Genomic DNA, 16431 nt, shown 5'->3' with positions numbered 1-16431 from the left:
CTACAGAATAACAATCCACACGTAACCATTCCTAAGCAAAAGCCTTCTCCATACAAAAGCGCTCCCTGACAAAGCCGGGGGTGGGGGGAGGCGGGGGGGTGAAGGGGGGGGGGGGGGCGGGGGGGGGGGGGGGTGGGGGACGGATGCCGATATTTTACACCACCGTCTTTCGCATCACCAGCGACTTTACGACCGGTATAAAACATTCCCGACGAAACCACCTCAGACGGCCGGGACACAAGGTGAACAGACTAGCAGGGGTGGAGTTTATTATATACCCAGCTCCATCAAGGCGGCGTCAAACCCTGTTTGTCACACGCTTGTTGTTTATATGGTGGGTAGATGTCGTCGTCATATCCCTGTCGCAAAAAAAAAAAAAAAAAAAAAAAAAAAAAAAAAAATCTGTCCGAAACCTTTTGATAAACCACGCTGCTGCCTTATGGCAGCAAAATCCTTGTTGGATGCGAACATCTGGCTCGAACGAACATTGTAAGTAACCTAGTTCGTTGATACGTCTTGAAATCAGGAACAGAAAATTATCCGTCAAAGTTTGTCATTCTTATGCGTTTTCATGTGATATTGATCGTGCAATAGAAAACCATAGTGGCTTGTATGAACAGTAACAACCCCCTCCCCCCGCCCCCCCCCCCCCCACACACACACCCTCCCCAAACAACAACAAAAGCCAACAACAAAAAACGAGTGATTAAACTTAGCACTGTGATGAAAAGAGGATAAATAGGATATTGCATCAAATGATTATCACACACACACACACACACACACACACACACACACACACACACACACACACACACACAATTACACACACACGCGCGCGCGCGCGTATAGGCAAACAACAATGACGACATCACCAGCATAATCAGCATGCACACTCCCGAAAGCAGAGTATGGCTGCGTACATGGCGGGGTAAAAATGGTCATGCACGTAAAAGCCCACTCGTGTACATATGAGTGTACGTGGGAGATGCAGCTCACGAAGGAAGATGAAGAAGAAGAAGTAAAGCAGCGCCAACAGCAGCAGCAACAACAACAGCAGCAGCAGCAGCAACAACAACAACAGCAGCAACAACAACAACAACAACGATGACATGAGGTCCTTTACAGCCTTTGCATGAGTCCATTTACAGACCGGGGGAAACTAATCAGATGTCAGAGTCCAAGATTCTTATCCAAAGTCATCGAGGAGCCCGAACTCTGCAGAATCGTCAACAGGATGAACACAGTCCAGGTCATGACCATTGCAGGGACGGGAATTAACGTATGGCCACTTAGACCGTTCCCTGTTCGTTGTACAGGAGGCGAACCATATTTGATCGGATTTTTGCTGTGATTTCAATTTCAGTTTCAGTTTCTCAAGGAGGCGTCACTGCAAAGCCATAGACGCAGCGTGTTGTAGCACCACATCTGCTGGGCAGATGCCTGAAAGCAGCATAACCCAACGCGCTGATCTGGCCTTGAGTGCACACACACACACACACACACACACTCTGTCTCTCTGTATCTCTATCTCTGTCTCTCGGCCTCTGTTTGTCTGTCTGTCTGCCTCTCTATCTCTCTCACTCCCTACCCTTTCTAAAAACAACAACAATAACAACAAATAAAATAAGAGAGGCAAGGCCTTCAAGACTCACTTGCGATCTGTATGTGTTCTGTATTTGTTATTATAAACCTTCGGGTTAAAAGAAAAAGAAGAAAAAAAGAGTCCTAACAGCAGATTCGAACCCCGCGTGTTCGGGTGAGAAGAAACTGTCTTACCCATTACATAATCGTGGCTCCTTAACTGACGTTCAAAAATATGACATTCAAACATGCTTTTTTAAAGGGCGATAAATCGATTGCGGTATTCGCAGTGAGAACGCTGTTTAAATCATATCATTCTGGTGTATCTTGGGCTTTCAAAAAAATCTTTAAGGGCAACAAAAAATTCTTTTTAAGTCCACGGTAAAGGAGACGTGGCTATCGCCGCAATCACACTGCAACATTTAGCCGTTTTCTCTGGATCTAGATGCATGTACAAGTTTAGTTACACCCGGTTGACACGGTCGATTCAATTTCTCTTTTATGTTCATTCTAGTTTTATAGTTTTAAAGTTGATATGAAAATTTAGTATTTTGTTAAACTAATAACATGCAGAGCCAAGTACAAGTACTTCTAAACGTCGTATGAAGTGAAAAGGACTTCATTTTGAGAAAAGTCAAGACTGGAAATTTTTACTTTTTATCAATTCAATTATGTGAATTCCGACTGATTCTGTCGATCTTTTTATGGCACAGTTTGGGGCATAATCCATTAAGTGATGAGACGTTCACAAATCTTTCTCTGAATAAACATTTAATGGTCTCCTTCTCCAACTTTCCATCACATATTATCGTGTATTGTCGATTAAATATAGGATTGAACGGGCATGTCAACAACTTGAAACAAAATGGCGTCGTTCGTGTTCGCGAAGAATATGAGCACGCGCTTTGAATATATATAAATATGTGCACGCAATTGATTTTTGCTCATGACCTTCAGGGCTCAGTCAATATATCTATAAAGTCCACTCGTCGTATTGATTTTTGTATTTTCCGAAAAAGACCACTTTGGCGAATGAGCACAGTGAAAGCCCTGTACACTGAGAGTAACACACATAAGCTTTTTATGTATTGAGTATAATTTCAAACTATAATGTTTAAGATGATAAAGATCAGTTTAAAGCAAATTAAGTATCCTAGCATTAATTACAGATTAATTTCCCTTTTTTATTATCTGCACCAAAGACATGCAAAATAAATATAACTTCCATGCTTAGCAAAAGAAGTTCCTGTTTGAACCAAAAAAATAGATAAAAATGACTGCTCTTGTTGTTGTGTCAGAATGTCAGATCAAAGTGCCAAGTTTAGAGAATAAAAAACAACAATATATATATATATATATATATATATATATTGTTGTTTTTTATTCTATAAAATATATATATATATATATATATATATATATATATATATATATATAACACTAAATGCAGTTTGGATATAATTTGGCTTCTTTTTTTATATTTTTGTGCCCATCCCAGAGGTGCAATATTGTTTTAAACAAGATGACTGGAAAGAACTGAATTTTTCCTATTTTTATGTCTAATTTGGTGTCAACTGACAAAGTATTTGCAGAGAAAATGGCAATGTTAAAGTTTACCACGGACACACACACACACACACACACACACACACAGAGAGAGAGAGAGAGAGAGAGAGAGAGAGAGACAACCGAACACCGGGTTAAAACATAGACTCACTTTGTTTACACAAATGAGTCAACAAAACCAGCCAATAGTAAACTAAAAACGATGAGTCAGCTTGAATTCCAGTTACGGTATAACCGTACTCCTCACAGAAAACGCCCGGCACGTTATTAACTTCAAGCCATTGACAGCGTTCAACCAAGTTCTTCATAAATCCCCAAAGCACACACAATTAACAGGGGACCCGGGACACTGGATGGCGATGGAGACAAGACAAAAAGCCATACAATCTGGAACTCCAGCCACCTGGAAAAGACAACGACAGGTCGTGAGAGAAGAAGGCCAGACTGGTAATCTTCACAGAATAGCACCCCCCCCCCCCCACCCCTCTCTCCCCATTATTAACAACAGTCGCCACATCTTCCTGTGGCCCTTAGACCCGCTGTCATCCTGTAGAAAAATCGAATTTAATCTGGTCTCCACTGTCCGCTGGCTCTTGTACAACAACAGGTCAACAGCCTCGTTAACTCTCTCCATACGAACGACGAAAGAGACGACGTTAACAGCGTTTCATCCCAATTACCATCATCAAAATATTGCAAGCGGAACGCTCTTATACTGAAGCAGTGAATGTTGACAAAGAATACCACAGTTCTGACGACGGAAGCTAAAGGTTGGGTCATTCAGACACCCACTGGACATCCGAGGGGTATGTGTAGAGGAGAAGAGAGGACTGGCCGTACTGAGTGACTTAACGTCGGTCAACACTGCTGCCCCTTCACCACGTCACGATCCACACTGTGTTACATCCAGCCGACGGTTCAATAGGGACCGGGACCAGCACGCTTACTGTTCCCTGGATTCTGGTCAGACCTGCCGGGCGCAATAGCCGAGTGGTTAATTAAAGGGTTGGACCTTTAATCTGAGGGTCCCGGGTTCGAATCTCGGTAACGGCGCCTGGTGGGTAAAGGGTGGAGATTTTTTTTTTTTTTTTCTTTTTCCGATCTCCCAGGTTAACATTATCATGTGCAGACCTGTTTGTGCCTGAACCCCCTTCGTGTGTATACGGACGCAGAAGGTCAAATACGCACGTTAAAGATCATGTAATCCATGTCAGCGTTCGGTGGGTTATGGAAACAAGAAGATACCCAGCATACACATCCCCATAAACGGAGTATGGCTGCCTACATGGCGGGGTTAAAACGGTCATTCACGTAAAAGCCCACTCGTGTACATACGAGTGAACGTGGGCGTTTCAGCCCACGAACGTAGAAGAAGAAGATCAGACCCAAGACGTGGTTTCAGGGTTCGGGTTTTTGTTTGTTTGTTGTGGTTTTCTTTTTGAGCAAACAGCCAGCTTCGGTTTCTGTGGCCTCTGCGCTGAGGCTGTTTTTTAATTTCATTTTATTTATTAAAAAAACCCAAAACAAATAAAATAATAATAATAATAATAATAATAATAATAATAATAATAATAATAATAATAATAATAATAATAATAATACCACAAACAGCCTCATCACTTCAACGCTTCAGAATGAAAACACGCCTTTCAAATATATCACCAGGTTTTCAGCCACGCTTGGTTTGAAAACCCATGTAATTCATTAACTGTGATTTCGTTCAAATACAGGGGGTTCTCCTTGCTTGGCGTCAACATGACTACACTACGAAGCTTCACTTTGCATGTAGAGACACTATGGGAACAGTCAGTGAGTTTACTGTCCGCGCCTTCTGTCTGTCACTGGACTTGTTCTCTTCAAAGAGCACCGGTGTCAGGTTACTGACTCAGTACGCACATCAGAGATCACCACAGAAGTGAAACACAACGAAGGAGGAGAAACGTTACGTTATAAAGCTGAGTAATCAAATTTCAGTACATTGATACAAATCGTAATGATTCACCCCCGAAAACAGAGTATGGCTGCCTACATGGCGGAGCAAAAACGATCATACACGTCAAAGCCTACTCGTGTGAACGTGGGAGTTGCAGCCCAAGAACGCAGAAGAAGAAGAAGTGATGATTATAAAACCCCGAACAATTATCAACATAACATTTTGCAGAAGCATCTCCGAGGCCCATGAGGAGAGGAAGACTGCAGTACAACGGCAGTGTCCACAGCGCCTCAGACAGTTTCCCTGCCCTCACTACGAACACCTATGTAGATCGAAACTGGGATTCCATAGCCATCCATATACCTACGAGTCTACACAAAACGAGACTGAGAGGCACATAGGCATCATTGCCGGACACGACGGACATCCAAGATAATGTTTAACGATACATGTAGCCAGTTTCACATGAAATGCTCAAACGGTAAAAACGTTTTCTACCAAAACATATTAAAATTTTAGAATCTTGAGGTTGTGTTATTATTATTATTATTATTATTAGTAGTAGTAGTAGTAGTAGTAGTAGTAGTAGTAGTAGTTGTAGTAGTAGTACTTCTTTTTGTTTCTTTGTGTGTGTATCTGTGTCTGTGTCTGTGAATGTGTATGTGTATAGTTACCAGTGTATGTTTGTGTGTGTTTAATAATGTAAAATTGAATATATAAAACAAATGTTTGAAAAAAACAACACATTTAGAATGGCAAAACGTTTTCAACAAGTTCAGGAGGCTAAGATCAACACCTAATATGTAGAGGGCAAAAAACATAAAACGGGTTCAGTCGTTAAAAAATGTTCACTGCACACACATTTTACGCATTTTTCCCCAATAGATTCGCAAAGGATGAGCCAACATCGCACTTTTTTTTTCTGCCCCATCATCTGAATCGTTTCAGTGGCATTACTCCCACGCCGCTCATTTACATTCCCCTATACACGGCCACACCCGGATTCATCAGTCACAGTTCCAGCGTCGCCAGGAGGCCACAAACCAGAGGACACCCTGCACTGCTGCTGAGTCACTTCGGTGGTGTTCAATGGTGCCTGTTCTGATTTAAAGTACTTAGGGCACCACCTACTAAGCCCCCTACTAACGACAATAATGGCTTAGTCGCGGAGCCAGACTGACCCAGAGTGGAGACCGCCACCACGTCCTTCAAACAACAGCCCCCCCCCCCCCCCCCCCCCCCCCCCCCCCCCGACATCACACAATTTTATTCAATAAAATATTGGGGCCGCCGTGGTAGAAATGGTTAGTCTTTGGATTTCTAATCCAGTGTGCACCAGTGACCGGATATACAGCCACGGTGTTGTATTACTGGAAAGGCACTTGATGATGATGATGATGATGATGATGATCATGATGATATGGATTCTTATATAATGCCTATCCTCAGTCGGAGACCAAACTCCAAGCGCTTTACAAACACTGCGTCATTTGCACAACAGGCTCCCTACCTGCGTAGAGCCGACTGACGGCTGCCATTGGACACTCATCATTCGTTTCCTGTGTCATTCAATCAGTTTTCCGGCACGCACACATACACACTCAAACAGGCATGTAACATTTTACATGTATGACCATTTTGTTCATTTATCTCGCCATGCAGGCAGTCACATTCCTTTTTTTCGGGGCTGTGCATATTGGGTATGGTTTTGTTTTCACAGCCCACCCAACGCTGACATGGATTACAGGATCTCTAACGTGCGTGTTTGCTCTTCTGCATGCGTATACACTCGAAGAAGGTTCAGGCACAAGCAGGTCTGCACATATGTTGACCTGGGAGATCGGAAAAAATCTCTACCTTTTTTTTTTTTTTTTCCCCAGCAGCCGCCGTTACCGATATTCGAACCCTGGACCCTCGGCTGTTGAGGTTTAACATGCGGCGGAAGGAGAAAATTGGCCCCCACCTTCCTGTTCCGGACCCGGAACACTTTTTTTTTCTTTCTTTTTTTTCTTTTTTTTTTTTTGCTGCCCCATCATCTGCACCGTTTCAGTGGCATTACTCCCACACCGCTCATTTAGATTCCCCCATACACGGCCACACCCGGGTTCGTCCGTCGCAGTTCCAGCGTCGACGGTCCACAGGGAACCATCGATGTTAGGTCCCCAGGAGGCCACACACCAGAGGAGACCCTGCACTGCTGCTGAGTCACTTCGGTGGTGTTCAGTGGTGCCTGTTCTGGTTTAACGTACTTAGGACACCATCTACTAAGCCCCCTACTAACGACAATAATGGCTTAGTCGCGGAGCCAGACTGAGTGAGTGTCCCTCCCAGAGTGGAGACCGCCACCACGTCCCTCAAACAACAGCCCCTCATGAATCTGCCGACACTGACGACATTGACAGGACTCACCCCAAGCACGTAAGTGGAGCGGTATCGAAACTGAGGTCACCATGAGAGCAGGGCATGAAAGGCAACAGACCCGGAACACTTAGTGTATGAATTTACAGACCATAAGGCCGTAAGGTTATGTGACCTTTCACCGTTAACCTTTCAACTTCAACTAATCAAAATGGTTTTAAGAAAAAGTGATCATGAACAATTATGTAATTTGTAATATTTTTCTTTCATGCAAAGCACCTTGAGCTCTTAGAGAGAAAAGGCGGTATATGAGTGTACGTTATCATCATCATCATCATCATCATCATCATTATCATTATCATCATCATCATCATCATCATCATCATCATCATCATCATCATCATCATCATCATCATCATCATCATCATCATTATCATTATCATCATCATCATCATCATCATTATCATTATCATTATCATCATCATCATCATCATCATCATCATCATCATCATCATCATCATCATCATCATCATCATCATCATCATCATCATCATCATCATCATCATCATCATCATCATTATCATTATCATCATCATCATCATCATCATCATCATCATCATCATCATAACGGTGTGCAGAAATGAAGAAAAGCGTAAAGTATAAACATATATATCTCCCTCTCTCTCTCTCTCTGAATGATACAACTAATTTCTGGTGTTGGAGTAAGAAAACACCAACGGCATCGCTCAACGACAAACAAATAGATGTGCCCGCGCAAGATTGTGTGTGTGTGTGTGTGTGTGTGTGTGTGTGTGTGTGTGTGTGTGTGTGTGTGTGTGTGTGTGTGTGTGTGTGTGTGTGTGTGTGTGTGTGTGTGTGTGTGTGTGTGTGTGTGTGTGTGTGTGTGTGTGTGTGTGTGTGTGTGTGTGTTTCCAAGGTATGTTATCATTCATACAAAAAATAATGCTTCCATCAAACAGCAGACTACAGAACGATTTCGATTCGCAACCCTTTTCTGCTCTTGAACAACGACCATCAATACACGAACAATGCTGACGTTCTTCAAAAAACATCGCTTTCTCAACCTAGGTCTATTCTTGGCACTAGAGCACAATGGTTAGCGCTTTGAAGAGTATTGACCGTTCTCTGAAGAACATGTGCTCCATCCACGATTGATTTTGTGTCTTTCTTTGAAAAATTCCAGCTGGATGTGTATTGTAAACGTGTATGCGTGTTTGTTCTGAGTTCAGAGACAGAAAGACAAAGCAAACGAACGAACGAACGTACGAGCGAGCTAGAGAGAGAGAGAGAGAGAGAGAGAGAGAGAGAGAGAGAGAGAGAGAGAGAGAGAGAGAAAGAAAGAAAGACACAGAGAGAGAATGAGAGAGAGAATGAGAGAAACAAAAAGACAGACAGACAGACGGATATACAGACACAGACGGGTAGAATCAGAGAAAAGAGCGAGCGAGGAGCGAGAGAGAGAGAGAGAGAGAGAGAGAGAGAGAGAGAGAGAGAGAGAGAGATGTGTGTGTTTTACCATAAGAATAAGACGCAATCCTATTTCTTTTCCCCGCGAATCAAAACAAGTTTGAATTATGTATGCCTACGAAAATGCAATCAGCAATCTCAAAATAGAAGGTGCACTACAATTCTGCGGAATCTATTTGTTTGGTTTTTTTTTTAGTGGTTGTTTTCTTTTAACTTGTATGTGACAGGCATTGAAAATGAAATGTGCCTTGAAACTTATTCATTTGCAATAGCTAGTGATCACAACCGCTGTTTGATTTTTTTGATTTTTAAATTTTTTTTATTGCTGTTTGTTGTTGCTATTTGATCAATTTATTTGATTTGTTGATGTTTCTTTTGCACAGCTCACAACGAAAAGTCACTGAGGAATTTCTGCCGAAAACACGAACGTCCCAAAGACGTCATTGATTGATTGATTGGAATGGATACTTACACAGCGCCAATCCTCGGTCGGAGACGAAGCTCTAAGCGCTTTACAAACCCGGGGTCATTTGCACAACAGGCTGCCTACCTCGATAGAGCCGACTGACGGCTGCCACTGGGCGCTTATCATTCGTTTCCTGTGTCATTCAATCAGATTTCAGGCACGCACACATACACACTCAGACAGACATGTAACATTTATGTGTATGACCGTTTAGGCAGCCATACACTATTTTCGGGCGTGTGCATGCTGGGTATGTTCTTGTTTCCATAACCCACCGAACGCTGACATGGATTGCAGGATACACACGAAGGGGGTTCAGGCACTAGCAGGTCTTCAGGTATGTCGGAAAAATCTCCACCCTTTACTCACCAGGCGCCGTCACCGAGAATCGAACCCGGGACCCTCAGATTGAAAGTCCAACGCTTTAACCACTCGGCTATTGCGCCCGTCATTCGTTTACAGAATGGATGATTAGATCAGTTGTAGAAAAGCCACCGTGTGTAGAAAAAGGTGGGTGTTTTTTTGTTTGTTTTTTGTGGTTGCTCATAAAAAAATGCCCCTCTGTCTGTCTGTCTGTCTGTCTGTCTGTCTCTGTCTCTCTCTCTCTCTCTCTCTCTCTCTCTCTCTCTCTCTCTCTCATATCAGTGACATTTTAAGTGGAAGAAACAGGCTGTCTTTGTCTTTTCTTGGGACAAGTCGCTTTAATGAATAAAGAGAAAAGAACAGGGCTACACACATCAGTCAACATACACAGTGTTTCCTCTGCGAACATCTCCGTCTTCAGTGTCACCCGTGTACCACTTGAAGGCCGGTGCTGGGTTAAACTGCGCTACCCTTTGAAAAGTATCAGAGAGGCATAATTCATGTGTATGTTCAGAATTACTTGCATTAACTTTGGGCAGGCCGAATCCCTATTTGAGCGGTTTGAGCTGATCATTCTCATTGAGAACAAACTTTTGGCCATCGATGAGAAGGTGGTCAAATATCATTGTGGCTCGTTTTTGATTTGCTCTCACGACGTTTACGTGGGGCGTAAGACGCTTCCTGATGTCGCGAACTCTTTGGAAGAAATCTTCCCCAAGAAAAATAGAGCTTCCTTTCAATTTTCTTTTTTCTTTCAGTATCAGTTCTTTATCTTTGTAAAAAAATACATCTTGCTATAATTGGGGAGCTTCCTCTGCCACCCAAGCAATGTACTCTGTCAAATTCTATGTTTTTGTTTGTAATTTCTAGTTTGTCAGTAATGATGTCACCCAGTCGGTCTTCACAGTCACTTTTTGTTTCATTTTCACATTTCGGTACACCATAGAATAACAGGTTGTTTCTCTTAGATCTTCCTTCAAGATCATCAGTCTTAGCTTCTAATTTTTGTTTCAAGTTTCTCTTTCAGTTCTTTGTTTTCAGTTCTTAATGAGTCATTTTCTACAGTTAGTTTTTTTGATTGCGTCAGTCATTTCCTGCACTTCGTCTTTCAGACCACCGACAGAGTCTTTAACATTTCTTATGTCATCCGACATGCTGTCAATCTTTGAGTCAAACTTCGTCACGAATCCCATGAAGTCCTCCAGCGTCAGTGCCTTGGTTCCTCCCCCAGCTGAAGTCAGAGCGGTCGTCCATGGGTCGTTGGTGGGGAGTGTGGAAGGGTCCGTGCTGTTACGACGTCCGCCGCTGTCACTGGCCAACCTTGCCTGTCTCAGGGAACTGCTTGACTTGGGACCGGGATTCGATTCCACATCGCCACAGTGAAGAAGAATGTCGCTGAAGCAGAAAACGACCAGGACCAAACCTACCATGACACCGGTTGGCCGTGTGCTCACTGTCAAAACACGGACTGTCATGGCCAGCTTCATTTTTGCACGTTTGGACATGAAGTTTATAAAAACGGAGACAAACACTCCGCACTTGACTCTGAAATCAATTGACTCCTGAGGCATGGGTGTACTGTAATGATATTCAAGATGAAGATACCGGGTAGGTAACGAGTAATCAACAAAAATACGTGAATTAATTGCAGAGGTTTTCCAAAATTTAATGTGACTTGTCCGCCTGGCTGAACAACGCTCAGGAGACAGAGAGAGAGACAGACAGACAGACAGACAGATACACAGACACAGACACACAGACACAGACAGACAGACAGACAGATCTATACCAAGACACAGTCATAGAGACAGAGACAAACATAGACCTCGACAGACAGGCACACAGACAGACATAAATTCTGGATTTATCCAGCTAGAAATACGGTTTGATAAATCGCATTCTCCAAGCAATCCCCAACCACCCACGCCCACCCCCACCCACCCGACCCCTGCTGCACAACCAGAGCTGCCCTGTCAAAAGGGCCGAGATGGATGCCAACCTTTCATACCGCCTTCCAACATAACCCCGCTATTTTACGACTGGTATAAAACATCCCAGACGAAACAGCCTTTCCCAAGTAGGATTCAGCAGAAAAACAGGAGGAGCTATGCAGGGGGTATGGGGCTGGGGGGATACGGTATACCGCGGTCGGTCGAATCATCTAGGAAGCGACTAAAAAAATCCATTGTCACGGGTTCGTTAACGCGTGGATACCCATCCTATACCTGTTTCAAGTACCACCCACGTTGTGTGTAGTCCAAAATCCGAAATAAATGAAAATAGATACATACACACGGCAATCTTTTCCCCTTAGCAAGCTAGCAAATCAAGAAGTAGAAGGCACTTTTCACAGGACGTCATCATCTTGACAGAATGGGAGAAAACGTATTTGTTTAATGAGAATGCAGCAGTTGAGGTTTCAGTTTCAGTTTCAGTAGCTCAAGGAGGCGTCACTGCGTTCGGACAAGTCCATATACGCTACACCACATCTGCCAAGCAGATGCCTGACCAGCAGCGTAACCCAACGCGCTTAGCAGTTGAGGAAAGAATATAATCATGGGTATGGATTCGCACGATCATGCCTCATCCCCTCCGCGCATACGCATGTATGCTCTCTCTCTCTCTCTCTCTCTCTCACACACACACACACACACACACACACAAACACACACACACACACACACACACTGACACACACGCACGCACACACACACACACACAAAACACACACACACACACACACACACACACACACTACCCCCTCTCTCCCTCCTCTCTCTCTCTCTCTCACACACACACAATGACACACACGCACGCACGCACACACAAACACACACACACACACACACGTCTCTCTCTCGCCCACACACACACACACACACACACACTCTCTCGCCCACAACACACACACACACACACACACACACACACACACACACACACACTACCCACCTCACACACACACACATACACACACGCACACACACTACCCACCTCTCTCTCTCACACACACACACACACACAAACACACACACACACACACACGCACACACACACACACACACACGCACACACACACACACACACACACACACAAAAACACAAACACACACACACACACCGGCTTATTTAGTAGTCTCCACAACATTCAGACTCAACTATCAGTTTTGATCATTTCGTTCACTAAGCACCTCCTTTCAGATTGTACCGTCTCTCATTTGAGTCTACTATGATTTACTTCAGCTAGCAGGTCGATCAATTTATTGGATGGGACCGCTTCATAACTGGACCTTCGGCCGCACTGGATTCATGAATTAACAAAGCAATAAATTCGGGAAATTAATTTTTAAAAATCAGTATAAGAAAACCGTTCGCGCACAGGATTTATAGACATGAAATCATGACAGCAAGTTTCTCACCCTTCGGTGGCCAGTGCTTATTTTCCCAGTATTTAGAATTTGACTTGACCCCTATTATTCGTCACAGTAGATAACACTTAGCCTCCAATGAAAAAAAAGCAGCTGTGTTCCAAACGATGCTAACAAATGGTTTGAATACAAGGAAAAGAAGACACAAGAAAAAAAGATTCACAGAACAAAGCCTCGTTCCAGTGCCCTTCATTTCTTCGGCTTTCGGTTCCCCCCTATCCCCCCCCCCCCCTACACACACACCCCACCCCCGACCCCTCCTCCCCTATCCCCCCCACTACCACCCGGCATAAACACACACACACACACACACACACACACACACACACACACACACACACACACACACATATGTGTAAATAACTATATACATAGAGCATACATGTTTGAATATTGACCTACTTTTTGCGCTGTTTTGGTACTTCCAATCACAGTTATATCATTCTGTATTGTATATTGATGCTAATGGTAAAATGCTGAAAAAAAAATAAACGAGGGGGAGGGGGTGCGGGGGGCGGGTATGTAAAAATAAAGAAAGAACACAAAAAAGAAAATGGAAAGAAATAGAATGGATGATACATTACAAAAATAATGAAAAAAACAAAAAAAACAAAACGTGGGTTAAATAGGAGGATGCAGCGAGCCAGGAAGATGTGAACACATGGCACACAATGTCTGCGATATGATCTGGAAGGATCTCTCAAGTCCCAACTTGACCTAAGGACAGTGTCACCATCAAGGATGTCCTCCTCAAATGACGACCAGCATCCTGTTTACTGCACTGCACGAGAGCATCTCTGTCTCTCCTTCGTAAAGTGGAGTCCAGCCCTTCACCGACATTTACACACAACTCTCTGTGTGTGTGTGTGTGTGTGTGTGTGTGTGTGTGTGTGTGTGTGTGTGTGTGTGTGTGTGTGTGTGTGTGTGTGTGTGTGTGTGGTGTGTGTGTGTGTATGTGTGTGTGTGTGTGTGTGCGTGTGTGTGTGTGTGTGTGTGTATGTGTGTGTGTGTGTGTCAGAGAGAGAGAGAGAGAGAGACACATGGTCACACACACACATGCCCCCCCCCCGCCACCCCCCCCCCCCCCCCCACATACACACACACACACACACACCACCACCACCACCACCACCTCCACCACACCAGCATCAACACACTCCCATTGACAGAGATCTAATGCTATAAAAATGCCCCAGTGTAATCTGCGTTTCTCCATTCACCAGCCGTCAGAGCTCAGAGGACACAGAGAGAGAGAGGGGGACAGAATGGAGAAAGGGCTGATGACCATCGTCGTTCTCCTGTCTGCCTCGCGGGCAGGCTCAGGGTCACTGCTCAAAGACAGAGCAGCACGTGCAGCGCAGGACACACCTCCGGACGTCACCGTACGCGCGTGCCTCGGCCAGAATGTCACGCTGCCTGGCGATGGTGGCGGCGTCTCTCTGAAGCCATCTTCTGATGCCGGACAAGGACAGACTGTCATCAGCGTGGGCTGGCTGAAACACGACGGTGACAAGGAGACCATGCTGGCGGTGAACACGTCGGGGCACTTCCTGTCCAGCCTGGGTTCCAGACGTGCCTCACTGCTGCACGTGCCGGACAAGGGCGTGACTCTCCCCGAGGTGCGTGAGGCGGACCTGGGCCGCTACACTGTCCGTGTCCGCTCTGTCAGGGACGGCGTGTTGCGCGTGCAGGACACTCAGCTGGTGCTGGAACAGCAAGACGACATCCGACTGGGCGGGGATGACGTGCAAATTCATCTCGCCGATGACGTCATATACGACCCGTCAACGGACGAGTGGCACGTGCAGATCAAGTGCGGCCGCTTTCTGTCTGCAGACAAGGACCACGTGGCAGTGACGTGGCGGACACCTTCGAACCAACTGCTGAACAGCACACGGTCAGACGACGGTCACTTCGTCCTGCACGTCCCTAACCCGGTGGAACAGGGCGTCTACTCCTGTCTCCTCCACACGGACCACTGCCGGAACAAGCAGTCCGTGTCGGGGAACGCTGCCGCCAGTGTTTACGTGGACAGCGTGGAGCAGAGACTGAGGGTGCTGGAGGTCGGCCTGTCCTCCGCCCGGTGCAGCAGCGAACAGTGCACCCCACAGCCTGAACAACAACAACAACAACAACGACAACAACAACAACAAGAGGAGACCTCCTCGACACCCCAGCCACCTCCCTCTGGCGACGGGGGCGTGGTTCGTCAAGGGGACTACACCCTGGCCTTCCGCCTGACTCCGGGCATCGGCCAGTCGTCCTACGACACGTACACCAAGGTTGGCCACAACGACGACGACCCTCTGGTCCGCAGGGTCCTGCCTGCCGGCTGCCTGACCGTGGACGGCTCGCTGCCCTGTGACCGACACTACCGCAGCAAGGTGCTGGACCTGTGGGACCGGCTCCGTGTGGAAAAGGCGCGGGTGGCGGTTTACGTGAACAGGAGTGAAGTTGCCTTCTTCGAGTTCAACGCCGTGGGGTCGGACTACATCAACTGGTTCCAGAAAGAGAGACTTGCCAGCAGCAGCTACACGGACCTATTCACCGAACCTAAAAACTTCTGCTCTGTTAAAGCTTATAACATTTATCGAAGGTTTTACGTCAGTCGGAACCACGGTGGCTGCGCGGTAGACAGAGGCTGGCTGATTGTTTGGGATACAGCTGATACGTGTCGCCCCGTGTGGGGGGCGGATCCCCCCTACCCTGTCATTGGCTACATGCACGGGAACACCAACCAGCTCTGGACCAGCCAGTATGTGCGCCATGCTGATGTGCTGGCTATCTGGGTCAAGATGGCGTCGGACGGGGCCGGAGGATAGTGACGTAATATTCGGTAATCGTTGATCCCGACAGCAATCTGACAACGGAGAGAAGGCGGAGAGGGCAGTAAGGAAGGACAGCACACCTGTAATGTTTCTGCACAGTGCTATGCATGACTGCTTTTTCAACGTTTCACGATCAAAAACTTTGCCTGCAAACGAGTCTGATTAAGTATTGTTCCGTTCTGCTGGTTTTGGTGTTGTTGTTTTGTTGTTGTTGTTATTTTATATTCACGTATTCCGCTGATGTTCTGTAGTTGATTCACTGCTCATCTTTATTTATTTATTTTTTTTGTTTTTTGTTTTTGTTGGTCAGTTTGCTGGAAACATCGACAGGAGTTTGCCCCCCGCCCCCCAAAAAAAAGTGAAAAAAGGAATTTTGCATTTTATTTCGCTTATTGATCGAATGCCCCTAGCTTGTTG

At 45.3% G+C, this 16431-nt stretch overlaps 1 protein-coding gene across 1 annotated transcript in view; it reads left to right on the top strand.

Annotated features, from left to right (window-relative positions):
* Window positions 1-14416: 14416 nt before the first annotated feature.
* Window positions 14417-16431, top strand: part of LOC143295821 (uncharacterized) — a 2444-nt gene continuing 429 nt past the window's right edge. The window contains exon 1 of the mRNA XM_076607463.1: window positions 14417-16431. This exon is cut by the window's right edge and continues 429 nt beyond it. Within this exon, the coding sequence (XP_076463578.1) occupies window positions 14452-16008 (1557 nt within the window). The 5' untranslated portion in view covers window positions 14417-14451 and the 3' untranslated portion in view covers window positions 16009-16431.

This window comes from Babylonia areolata, chromosome 21 (assembly GCF_041734735.1).
Source record: "Babylonia areolata isolate BAREFJ2019XMU chromosome 21, ASM4173473v1, whole genome shotgun sequence".
NCBI classification, from domain to species: domain Eukaryota; kingdom Metazoa; phylum Mollusca; class Gastropoda; order Neogastropoda; family Buccinidae; genus Babylonia; species Babylonia areolata.
Note: the sequence above shows the minus strand (reverse complement) of the source record. Positions and strands in the feature narration are given on the sequence as shown.